The sequence below is a fragment of the Papaver somniferum genome, chromosome 6 (genome assembly GCF_003573695.1).
Source record: "Papaver somniferum cultivar HN1 chromosome 6, ASM357369v1, whole genome shotgun sequence".
NCBI lineage: Eukaryota > Viridiplantae > Streptophyta > Magnoliopsida > Ranunculales > Papaveraceae > Papaver > Papaver somniferum.
Genome location: NC_039363.1, coordinates 49,261,173 through 49,274,183, shown reverse-complemented (window position 1 = coordinate 49,274,183; position 13,011 = coordinate 49,261,173). Strand labels below are relative to the sequence as shown.

General features: G+C 35.6%; 2 protein-coding genes across 2 annotated transcripts; one reads left to right on the top strand and one right to left on the bottom strand.

Moving 5' to 3' along the window:
• Window positions 1-978: 978 nt before the first annotated feature.
• LOC113290791 lies at window positions 979-6,523 on the top strand. Its single transcript, XM_026540379.1, has 9 exons — window positions 979-1,345; window positions 1,818-2,035; window positions 2,125-2,326; window positions 2,536-3,009; window positions 3,102-4,354; window positions 4,527-4,626; window positions 4,857-5,088; window positions 5,170-5,433; window positions 5,605-6,523. The coding sequence occupies exons 1-9, from the start codon at window positions 979-981 to the stop codon at window positions 6,521-6,523; spliced, it is 4,029 nt and encodes a 1,342-aa protein (XP_026396164.1).
• Window positions 6,524-7,353: 830 nt separating this feature from the next.
• LOC113287510 lies at window positions 7,354-10,128 on the bottom strand. The gene is made up of 5 exons (XM_026536287.1): window positions 8,850-10,128; window positions 8,643-8,762; window positions 8,288-8,454; window positions 7,963-8,197; window positions 7,354-7,859 (listed from the first exon to the last, which is right to left on the bottom strand). Exons 1-5 carry the CDS (start codon window positions 9,435-9,437, stop codon window positions 7,719-7,721), a joined length of 1,251 nt encoding a protein of 416 aa, XP_026392072.1. The 5' UTR covers window positions 9,438-10,128; the 3' UTR covers window positions 7,354-7,718.
• Window positions 10,129-13,011: the final 2,883 nt, after the last annotated feature.

Here is a 13,011-nt window from a genome sequence, read left to right as displayed (position 1 = left end):
AGCTTTAATGGTGGTGAAGGTTTTTTAAGTTTTGAGAAGAAGCTAACAAGGAGAGAGGTTTTGTTTTCTTGTGTGGAGGAACCTTCGAGTTTAGGTAGTGGTACCAAATGCGTGCGAGCATGTATTCATCCAATTTTCATACAAATAGTAAGCCAACCATAAAGATGAATACTGGAGCTATACGGACACAAAAAAGACAATCTTATCTTATCTTATTATTATACTAATATAAAGAATATAGTTATTTTTGGTAGGAGACCCCTAAATTACTAAGTTGCTCTTATTTAAATTACCAAGCTCTACTATTTTATGTAATTTCAATAAAAACAAAGAGTAGAGACGTATATTAAATAACACCGGATTAAAAAATCCATTAGAAACGTACATTTACATAAATGCCATTGTTTTAAAAATAAATCAAAATTTTAAAAAACTTAATATCTTTTAAAATATACACCGGACTTTTATAAAATTTTATATACTTGAAAAGCCCTTTGAACTATCTACATTACAAATATAAATAAGAATAAGAAATTTTTACGCTACGAAAAAAAATTCATTACTTTCAAATTTAATATTGATGAATGAGTCGAATTCAAGCATGTAAATCGTACATGTGTTACCACTAGTGCTTACAGATATCAGTCTATCTGGAATCAAAAGACCATCATCTGCTGCATTGCTCATATGCTAGAGACATCTGATTTGGAGTTTCTAATGATATACTTCAAAACTCTTATAGATATCAGTCTATGCAAGATGGATTCTCTCTTGGACAAATAGAGATAATTTAGTCTCTACGGCTAGAAGGAATTTGATCAACCTAGCTATCATCACTATGTGGTTCATTTGGAAGAGTAATGTGTCAGGATTTGTGATCATAAACATCAACATCCTAATGGCCAAAGTCAAAGGCGATTTAGAAACCAATTTTTTGGTGTAGGGTTTTCTCCATTTTCGAGCATCTCCTCTAGAGAGATGCAATCTTCATCTTCCCCCCCTCTAGAGGATCATCCCATGGAGGATGTTACCAATCCTCCTGGTTCTCTGGTTCCTGTGAGTAATTCTTCTTCAGGAAATCAATTTGTTTTTCCTTCTGGATCCACAGATCCTAAAGCTTCTTGGTCTTCGTTATTTGATAGAAAGAAGGAATCAATTACCTCAGCTGATATGGAATTTTTTTCTTATCCTATTATTGATGGTAAGAAATCTATGGATATACCTTATGAGGTTTTTGATGAGGATATTCGACAATGTGAAGATAAAGTAGTTGGTGCTTTTGTGGGTAGCAGATTAAATTTTAATTGGGTTAAAAGTGTTGTCAATCGAGCTTGGAAACCGAAAGGTAATCTCAATATGACTATTCATGGTGATAGTATGTTCTTATTTGATTTCCAATCTCCTGAAGATAGGACTCGAGCATTAGAAATGGGTCAATGTTCATATCTAACAGATTGTTTATTATTAAGCCATGGTTCAGAACTGTAGAACAAGAAATAGTTGAGTTAAAATCTCTTCCAGTTTGGATGAACTTTAGAAATGTGCCATTATTCATGTGGAATAATAAGGTTTTCAGTATGATAGAGAGCTATTTGGGAAAACCTTTAATGATGGATACTCAAACTCTGAATAAAAGTATAATGAGTTATGCACGAATTTGTGTTTAAGTGGATATTAACTATGAATTTATAGAATCCTTTAATGTCACATTGGGAGGAAAGGACACAGTTGAGATAAAGATGGATATTCTTGGAAGCCCCCAAAATGCAGTGATTGTGCTGTTTTTGGTCATGCTTTTGCTCATTGTCCAAAACAAGCTAAACCAGTTCAGAAAATAGTACAGAAATGGGTTCCAAAAAAGATTGTTATGAACAAAGATGAGGAAGGTTGGATTACTAAATCAAAGAATGGAGATAAACCTCATAAAGAGGTTACTGCAGCTCTAAATAATCCTTCACCTATTTATATTGATATTGAACCTGCAGTTACTGCTCAACCAGCTTTTATTGCACCTCAGGAAAATGCTTCAAGTAATGTCAGTTTAGTCCTGCAGGAAGTGGGTATCAGAGAAGATAATAATGTGAATGTTTTGATTTCTTCTAATCCTTTTCTGTCTTGGACAAGTCCTTGAATAATACTCAAAAGGCTCTCTCTGGAAATAATAAGGAAAATTTTCAAGCAGTTTTGAAGGCAACTCAGTTGAAGATTAATGAACCTGATTCTTCTATTGCTGGGTCTAGAGCTCATTTTAAAAAGAGGTACATGATTTCTCCTCAAGCTATTAACCTTTTTCCCAAGATTGCAGACTTGAAGAGGTCTGCTAGAGGTACCATCTCCCTCCCTAATAATTTAACATGAGTTTCAACATAGGAGGTTGGAACATCAGAGGTCTAAATGATCCTATGAAGCAATTGGAGGTTAAAAATTTAATTAGACTGAATAAACTTTCCATGATTGGACTAATGGAAACTCATGTTCAGGTTCAAAATAAATCTAGAATTAGAAATAATATAAATCCTTCATGGTGTTTTTTAGACAATGATAGTACTCATAGTTCTGGTAGAATTTGGGTTGCTTGGGACCCTGGAGTGGTCCAAGTCAGTGTGTTGAGTTCTTCTCCTCAAGACATTTTTCTAGATGTGTCTTTCTCTTCTATGATAAATTTTGTTGTCACCTTCATCTATGAGGACAATTATTATATTACTAGGAACCTTTTATGGGATTCTATCACTGATTTTGCCTCTTTCAATCATAGACCTTGGGTCTTATTAGGTGATTTTAATTCCTTATTGGTTCCATCTGACAAAGTGGGTGGTGCTTCTGTCCTTCCCCATCATTATCTAGGTTCAGGGTTCAAAATTATGGATCTTCAGTTTTCTGGCTGTTTTTACACTTGGTCTAATTTTCAACAAGATGGTACAATGATTAGACCAAAATTGGATAGAGTGATGGTTAATGTGGAATGGATTCAACAGTTCCAAATTTCTAAAGCCGAATTCTTACTTCCAGGTATTTCTGACCATTCCCCAAGTATTGTTTCAATTTTTGAGAAAAGAAAACATGGTCCTCCTCTTTTAGATTTTTTAACTTTCTTTCTGAAGAAAAAGATTTTATGGAAGTGGTTAAGAGAGGGTGGAACATTGTGGTTAGAGGTAATCCTATGATAAGTTTAGTCACTAAAATGAAGAATGTGAAGCTAGAAATTATTAAATGGAAAAATTCTAGGTTCAAAAATATGTCTAAACAAGTTTTACAAGATAAAGAAAGAATGGATTCTACTCAATTACTTCTTCAATCTCATCCTTTAGATCATGAGTTGGCCAGAAGGGAAAGATCTTATGTAGCTGAATATGTTAAATTAGCAAAATATGAAGAATCTGCTGCTAAACAACAATCCAGAATTAAATGGTTGGATCTGGTAGATTCAAATACCTCTTTTTTTCATAATTCTACTAAAGAGAGAAGATCAAGAAATAATATCTTAAATTTGTATAATAATGAGAATGTTAAACTTGTTGATGATCTGGATATTGAAAAGGAATGTATCAATTATTATTCTGACCTTTTTTGCAGCAATTTACCTGAGGAGAGTTCTAATACTTCTTTGTGCAATCTTAGCTTCAATGCTTGTATTCAGCGGGATGATGTTGGTGAGCTAATTAAGCTTGTTACCAGAGAAGAAATAGTGGCTTCTTTACATTCTATTGGATATAGCAAGGCTCCAGGACCTGATGGGTTTTCTAGTCATTTCTTCAAGTCTTGTTGGCCTTTGGTGGGATATGATTTGGTTGTTGTAGTCCAAAATTTCTTTCATAAGTCAAAGCTTCTTAAAGAAGTTAATTGTACTTTTATCACTCTTATAGCAAAGAAGAAGAATCCTTCATGTGTTTCTGATTATAGACCAATATCATGCTGCAATGTTACTTATAAGTGCATTACTAAAATTATCTCTCTTAGAGTGAAGAAAATTTTGGGAGGTCTCATCATCCAGAATCAATCTGCTTTTATCTCTGGAATATCTAAACAAGACAACATCATGGTGGCTCATGAGTTGGTGAGGAATTATCACAGATCAAAAGGTACTCCTAGATGCTCTTTGAAAATAGATTTAAGGAAAGCTTATGACACTGTTAAGTGGGATGCTATTTTTTACATGCCTAAAAACCTAGGATTTCCTGATACTTTCATTAAATGGATATCTATGTGTAGTACAACTGCTAAATTCTCAGTTTTAATCAATGGGTCCCCTTATGGGTTTTTTGGAGAAAAGAGAGGTTTAAGACAGGGCTGCCCAATCTCTTCTTACTTATTTTTTCAAGCTATGGAAATGCTTAGTGCTACACTTCTCAAACAGGTTTAGATACGAAACTTTGGTTTTCACCCTAGATGTAAGTTAACTGGGTTAACCCATTTATGTTTTGCTGATGATGTGTTGATATTCTTCAAAGGCACCATTGCTGCTGCTATTAGCCTAAAAGAAGCTCTAGATGAATTCAACAACTATACTGGGCTAACAATCTAATCAGAAAGCTTCTCTCTACTATTCAGCTATAGATGAGCCTATTAAGCAACATAGTGTTCAAATCCTAGAGTGCTCAGTTGGAGAACTGCCTGTCAAATATTTCGGTGTGCCTTTTCTATCTACTAAACTCTCTTATAAAGATTGTCTTCCTCTGCTTGAAATAGTTGATGAAAGAATTTATTCATAGAAGTCTATTTTTTTGGCTTACCCTGGGAGAGCTCTTCTCATCAAAGCAGTTTTAAGTGGCATGTTATTTTTCTGGTTCTCTTGCTTTGTCTTCCTAAAAGAGTCATTAAGGAGCTGAATACCAAATTTAGAAGATTCTTATGGGCAGGGCCTGAGTTGAAGAAAAGTTATAATCCTATTAAGTGGAGCTTTGCTTGTCATTCTTATGAAGAAGGTGGACTCGGCATTAAAGACCTAGAAAATACCAATGTGGCTGCTATTCTCAGACATATATGGGATTTAGTTTCTGGTAAAGAAACTATTTGGACTTCTTGGGTTAAAAGCAACCTTATTAAAGATAAAGATTTCTCGACCATGAAGGTCCCTCAAGATACTTCTTGGTGTTGGAGAAGAATTTTGGATCATAGAGAGGTAACAAAGGAACATATATGAGTTCTTCTGGGAAATGGTACTTCCACTAGTTTCTTACATGAGAACTGGCGTTCTAATGGAGCTCTTATAAACTGGATAGCACCTCATATTTTGGATACTCTTGGAGCAAATGATAATTCTAAAGTGGCTGATTTTATATCTCCTGAAGGCTGGAACTTTCCTGATTATATGGAAGATGATGTCCAAGAGATAGTGAAGGAAATTTCTTTCACAAAGTTTAACTTACAAGAAACTGATCAAATCTTCTGGAAATCTGGAGTTACTGGTAAGTTCTCTATGAAACATACTTATATGTAAATCTATGAACATGTGTCTAGTCCTAGTTGGAAGACCTTAGTGTGGTTTAAAAAACACATCCCTAGACACTCTTTCATCACTTGGTTAGCTCTCCTCAAAAGACTTAAAACTAGAAGTAAATTGTATAAATAGGGTACCATAGTTGATGCTACTTGCATTTTATGTAGGAATGCTGAAGAAACTGAAGACCATTTATTTCATGAGTGCATTTTCTCTTCTGCAATTTGGAAAGGCCTTCTTTTAAAGATAGGGATAAGTAAGGAACTGGAGAGCACTTGGGATGAAGAAATCATTTGGTGTGTTCAAGCTCTTACAGGCACTAGTAACGTTACTCTGATTAAGAAACTAGTCCTAAATAATTTTGTTTACCATATTTGGAGAGAGCGCAACAATAGAATATTTAGAGCTCAAAATGGTTCTCAGGACCAAGTTAGCTTGCTCATTATTAAAGATGTCAGATTCAAGATGCTTGCCACCCCTCTCAAGGAGAATGATAACCTTAATGCTAGAGTGTTTATGAGAAGATGGAGTATTGATTATGCTTTTGTTCTTCCAGAGATCATTTTTTGTACCTGGATGTATCCCCAGTTTGATGAAGTGATGATAAACACAAATGGCTCAAAAACTAATTCTGCAGGAGGTTTTGGAGCCATAATCAGAGATCATGAAGCTGGCGTGATAGGAGCTGTCAGTGGAGAAGGGCCAGTTATTTCTGTGTTTGCACATGAACTTCAGGGAGTTGAATTGGGTCTAACTTTGGCTCTGCAGAAACATTGTTTTCATGTTCACTTAGGAATTGATTCCATGGTTGTCTACAACTTGCTAACTTGTAATGATCTTGAGCCACCATGGACTGTGCTTCAAATTTGGAGGAGAATTCTGGAGTTGAATAAGAAGTTTGCTAGATGGAGAGTTACATTCTGCTACAAAGAAACTAATAAAGATACTGATCTTTTAGTTGGGCTATATTTGAGAAGACCTTGGGCTGAAATTCGTCATGAGGAGTTCACTGCCGACTTTAGAGAAATTTTGGCTACAGATAAGGCACAACAGGTTTATCATAGGAGGAAGAAGAAGAGAAGTTAGTTTGTTTTTCTGTTTTGTTATTTTTAGTTTCTTTCAGTGTGTTTTCTCTTTTTTGGGCTCTTAGCCGCGGAATGTGTCAAAACAAAAAAAAAACATCAACATCCTAACACCATTATTCAACACATTTTTAAATTCTTCTATAGTAATCATACTTGCATCCATGATAGTTTTAGGTTTTCTCATAATCAGCTTAGTAGAATACCTAGTAGCCACCGGACTCCACCACCTTATGCATGGTTAAAGCTAAACTTTGATGCCTCTATTCTTACTCATTCTAACAAAGCTGGTTGTCTATTGTCATTCGTAATAATTCAGGAACTTTCTAGGAAGCCATGGCGTACACAATGAAAGCCAGAGATATTCATCAGGCTGAAGCTCTAGCATTTTTGATCTTGTTCAATGGGTGCAAAATAAGGGCTTAGGTAAGCTTATTTTGAAAGGGGATAACAAAACTTTAATGGAAGTTGTTCAAAAAAAATCAGATGGAGGATGATAGATGGGAGGACCGGTCTTTGTAATTTGAATCTTTAAGTTTGCTTTTGAAGTCTATTTGAGGTTAGAGTTCAGTTTAAACCCAGACATTGTAATAAAGTAGCTGATGTGTTAGCTAAGATTGCTAGAGCCAAGGATTGCAGAGAAGTTTGGTGTTCTGATCCACCAGATTTCCTTAATCCACATCTTCTCGGAGACAAAAATGCTTTAGATATTAGATATGAGGAGGATGAGTAATGTGTATGTTGGTTGGTATTTCTTAGTCTTTGTTTTGGTGTGTCTGTCTTCTTTGTGTACTGATGTGTTATCACTAGTGTGTATAGAGAGAATCCCAGCAATTTCTAGCACAGTAAGTTTTCATTTTACCATCTTAGTTAGTGTGCCTAGTCTTTCAACCTCACCCATACAAAACTGGGAAAGAAAAGAACACCATTACACTTAAAACCACATTAAAAAAAAACTACATCATGCAAAAAGAACCTTACAGGCGCTTTCTTTATGTTTCTTCTCCCTATCTCTTTCTTGTTTCAACATCTCCTTTCTTATCGCAAGGGAGCAGACAATTCAGTTTCTTCTGTTACTTGGGTCAAATTTGTCGTTAGCCAATTCTATTTTCCTCACTGAAGAAAAGTATGTCGATGCCACTAGAAGAATTTAGGAGCAGGGTTTTCATGTCATGTGTATTCATGATACTACCTACTTATTATAGTCTTAGACTTAGATCCAAGCTGTCTCCAACTTCGCCTCTTTGATCTTTTGATTTCGACGCTATATTGCTAACATGCTGTCCTTTGGGAGGGAAGAAGCTGTAAGGTGGCTGATGATGTTCTTCTTCATTATACATCTTCATATTCAATCAAAACATAAAATCAATCAAAATGAGTACTTGAATTAATAACTATTAGTTGGAAAAAATGTCTAATCAATTTATATCAGTGGAATCTTACTCGAAATGGAGGAATATCAAATTCTGCAAAATCCTGGTGTGGAGGAGGAACTGGAAAAACTAACGGATGCTTAGCTTTAAAACTCGTCAAAGATGAATTCGTTGGAGGGGGTCCTAAAGAAAGAAAATCTCTCTCTAGTACCCCTCCTTCTTTAGGACCCTTCGCTGGATTCATCTCAAATAAACTTCTTCTCCTTTCAACAAGAAGTGGTGGAGCTGAATTAGAAGGACCCTCTCTGCACACATATTCGAAAAGTCATCATCATACTACCCAATGTAGTCCAATAACCAGCCACAGTACTTCATATCAAAATCACAAGACTAACCTGAAAATTGTGTTTCCTGGTTCGAAATTGAACATGTTACCACTAACACATGAAGATGATTCGTCTAATCTGTAAATCTGAGGCCCGAAATTGGGTAGTTTGCAAGGAAAGGAAGATAATGGTGGGTTGTCCATAGCGAAAGGCCAGGGCCGCTTCATGCCAACCATCTATGCTACAGTTCAACCAAATTCCGCATCAGTACAAGTACATTATCATAAATTCTATGTTAGCACATAAGTTTGATTACATTCTAAACGAGACGAATCCCAAGATTCTAGTCCTTTGAATAAACGAAAGTATGTACATAAAAGCTTCACCAAAGAAATATAGCTATGCAAGGAAAAAGTAGCATTACCTTATCTTCCTCTGGCCACAATTGCGATGCAGCGTAGTTGTTATAGAAGCTTTGGTTTGAAGGGGGCTCCATCGGAATGTTTAGTCCAGAGGATGACGAAGTTGGCAATGAAACGTTCACCTGCAACACTCTTTCGTATTAGAGATTGTCTTCAGTTGAAACTCAAACTCATGAGTTCAAACAAAATTTTTAAAACTGGTATATTACCCTTGAAAAAGGTGGTTGGTGCTGTTGATATTTACTCTGTTGTTGTATGTTGATAGAAGGAGGCCATATTGTGTTAGTATGAGAGCCAATTGTGAACCTATTTGGATCAACATTTCTCCCATCTACATCAAACTCGCATGAAACTCCCATGGCTGAAGAGGAATAACTAGACCCACCATTTTCACTACCTTCTGGGAGTGGGTATCCATAAAAAGTGTTGGTTTTTGGAAGAGATGTAGGTTGTGGAGGAGGAGGAGGTGGTGGAATATATAAATCAAAATTAGTGAAAGGAATTGATGGTTGTGATCTAAACAAAGAAGTTGATGACGATGTAGAAACATTATTTATAGTAGAAGAAGATTGTGAAAAGGAAATTGAAGAAACAGAAGAAGAAGAAGATTGATGGTTCTGAGGAAGAAGAGATGGAACAAAAACTGAAGTATCTTTCTTTTGTTGTTCTTCTAACCTTATTTTCTCCAGTTGAGCAACACCTAGTCCTCTTTGTGGGATCTTTTTTGTTTTTACTTTTTTAGAATTTTTTCCTCCACCACTATTACTACACCTCTGTTGTTCTTCTTCTTGTGCCATTTCTCCTTTCTTCCCATAAAACCAAAACTCAGAACAGGGAAACAATAAAAACAATCCTACACAAAACAGAACAGAGAGATTGTAGAGCAAATGGAAAAAGGAGCAAAACCCAGATCAGAAAATTGAAAATGAAGAAACCCCAGAAATGAAATCTAAGAAGAAACGTAATCAATGGAGAGAAATTTTGAATTTTCTTATAAAATTTTGAAAGAGACTTTGGTCATGGAGAGAAACTGAAAAAGGCCATGTGGACATGAAAAATCTCTATTGTCAAGGAGAGAAAATCGGCTAGATTTAGATAATCTTAGAAGCCCACGCAGTTTTTTAGCAGAATTTTTAGAAAGAAAGAAACAGAGTATCTTGAGAACTCCGGATCTTGGTGTTCCTATAAATTTGTCGGAGAGACCATCATCAATCCAACAGAACACAAAATTAGCTCTTCTTCACGAATCTTAATTTCATCTCATTTTGCGCCCAACTTCTCGCTCCACTCTCTCCTCCTCCTAGACCGACTCTCAAGATTGAACTCACCAATCTTTTCTCTATCAAGGTCTCCTTCCTCTGTTCTCCTACATAAATGCAAAAGCTTTCATATATAGAGACACAATAAACACACACCAAAGTGCTGTCACTATAAAGACTCCATTTTTTTCTTCCTTTATTTCCTATCAAACGAACTAAAATAGCCAAGTTATTGGGCATCTCTTTGTACCAGACTCACTCATAACGTTGCCAAAATTAGAGAACAATTTGCAGCTCTTTTCTTAGCATTACTGGAATAGGATTGGGCATTGATCAATCACGTGGGACCCATTTTTTAAATTTTAGTATTCTTTTTGATCGGTAATCATATGGGGCCCTTATAAATATATACAGTTCCATGCATTTGATTCACCACCATTCATAATTCACGATGTCTATGAGCCAATGGAAACCACTTTGGTTTGGTAGACAGATTGGAGGTACAGTTTCCATTCCAAGCGTCGTTATAGTATCATTTTAAGTTTATGCACAGGCTAAGCGGCTAATGGTTAGAGAAACATACGGCTATTGTGGCACTCATCATTTTGGAAACCTTGTATCTGGAAAACCATGAGTAAGTTTTCCGTCGTGAAACCACATGACATAAATAAAAAACAGATCATCCATAGGAAAATCCAATTTTGCTTGGTCAAGATTCATATTATACGTCTACATGAACTCTTTACTTTTTCACAAAATTGGTTAAAAAGATCAAAATCTACAATTTCTGTGTGAAAAGGACATTTAGATTTTGATACTGTTTAAATGGACAGAAATATAAAAATAGGCGGGATGTAAACAGTTTCATTCTACCCATTTTCAAATACTTTTTCTTATTTTCAATTTACATCAGGATGCATCCAGTTTCATCCTTGTTATTTTTAAGTTTAATTTAGGATGAATCCAGTTTCATCTTTGCTATTTTTTTGATGTCCATTTCACCCATACTAATTTTCACTCGTCCATTTGAATCATGTTTTAAAAGTATTTGGACAAATGACCCATTTTCTGCTACTTTTTCTTGAGGAACTTAGTACTGGTTAACTGAAATATACCCTATTGTTGCCATTTTCATTAGAACCAGCCGAAACAAGAAAAGAGACCTGAAAAAAGAAAACTTGGACACATCAAACCTCTAAGTTACACCTTCCCGTTCCTCCATGTGGTTATCTTAATATAAAGATTCTTTTTACATGCATAAAAAGGATTTTGTAATTACATTTGATATTAAAGAGTTTACATAAAAATCAACTAGAAAATGACATTTGCTTGTCTTGTGATGTGAGTGTGCAAAAAAAAAAGAAGACTTTAAACTGGTCTGAAACACAATTAGAACAACAAAATTGATGCTATAAATGCAAATTGTAATTATTTCTTTTCATGTGGATGAGCCTTCCATTAGTTTGTAGCACATGACTATGACTATGAAGCTGCTGCACATGACATCGTGAAAGCAACGGCAATATTTTTGTAACATGTTTATAGTGATTAGAAGCCCTTTGATTTCATTTCGGCTCTAAAACGGTAATATCCATTATGTAAGCAAATTTATAAGATCTGGTATACTCGGGTGTGACGTTAAATAAATCCTAGTGACTGAGTGAAGAAGATGCTGAATTTGTGTAACGTCTAGGAGACAATGTAAGGAAGGATGGGAAAGAGATAGATAGATGTACTATCCTAGGCAGATCAACTTCACATTACAACCCTGCAGAACTTTAAGGATTTCATCAAATCAAACGAAAAAAAGAAAAACTCAAGCTATAATTTGGGATTTCAGTTAGTATTAATACAAGAAAGACATGTACTTTGTGCTCTATATCGTGCACATTCTGAGCGTAATTGGCCATATAATACTGCTTCGAGATCAGCGGGAGTAGGGAGAACATACGTTGTTTCTTTGTGTAAATTTTTTAATGTGGTTATGGTAATGGAATGGCTATTTTGTCAGCAAAAAAGATTGGAAATTAGGCATGTTAGATGCACACTCAGGTCATACTTATTTTTCCATAGCACGGGAGAATTTGTAACAAAATGAATGCAGGAAATTGGGTAAAGGGATAGAGAGTTGACGTACTCAGACAGAACCTAAAGGCCGTGAGAGTGGGATACTTGAATAAACACCAAAATCTGTCGTATTAGTACCCGTATCCATTTAGCTTTCTGGATTGGTCCCACTCATCACCCCAAAACGAAATCTGTTTGTAAACTTGTGAATGAGAAAGATAGAGAATTACAAAATTCAAACAGATCCTGCCACTACCTTAAATCTTAGCCAACGTCAGCACCGTAATATAGATCGAGAAATTATATTGGTCCCTGGTGACCTAAGGTTTGCCTTTCTTGTTTATGCAACTTGGATTTTGAAGTAACTCTCTTCTCTACGACTAGATTGGCGCCTATCTCTTCTAAAGAGACGGTAATCCAATCATAATGACATGGAACATGTAATCCAATCATGGGATGGTAAGAGACGGTAACAGAGTCACTTACTTTGCTGTTATTTTTCGCACTGATACGATTAACAGGGGAGGATCCGATGTCATTGTTTGAATAACATGATTTAACATTTTCGAATGTGCCACAAATAAAAAGCTTATTAGAAGCTAATCTTTTGGCATAATGATCTAGTACTTATAACTTTACCTTGTAACAGCTTGAATTTTAACTACTTATTATGAACGGTTAAAATTCGAACCCGAGGTAACTGAAATTTGGACCGCTTACATGAGCTTGTGTGGATTATCACAAGCCCAAGGTCTGATACATGAATCTTGATGCAGTTGGAGTTGCTTGTAACCTTACTGTATCTTGGGTTATAGAAGTGACGATTCTATTAGCAGGGGTTTTGTGGACGCAAGTTTCGTCAGGGACCTAGGTAGAACTCCATATATGACCTATTCATTTGCTGGGAGTGGGAGGTCATGGATATATGTTCCCGTGATGGTGTCAACTTCAGTTCTTTATGACACTGTTGTTTATGAGGTACTCTTGGAAGATAGCGAGTTGAAACTCGGAGGAGATTTTTAGTTTGTAGCTCTTGGAAGAGATG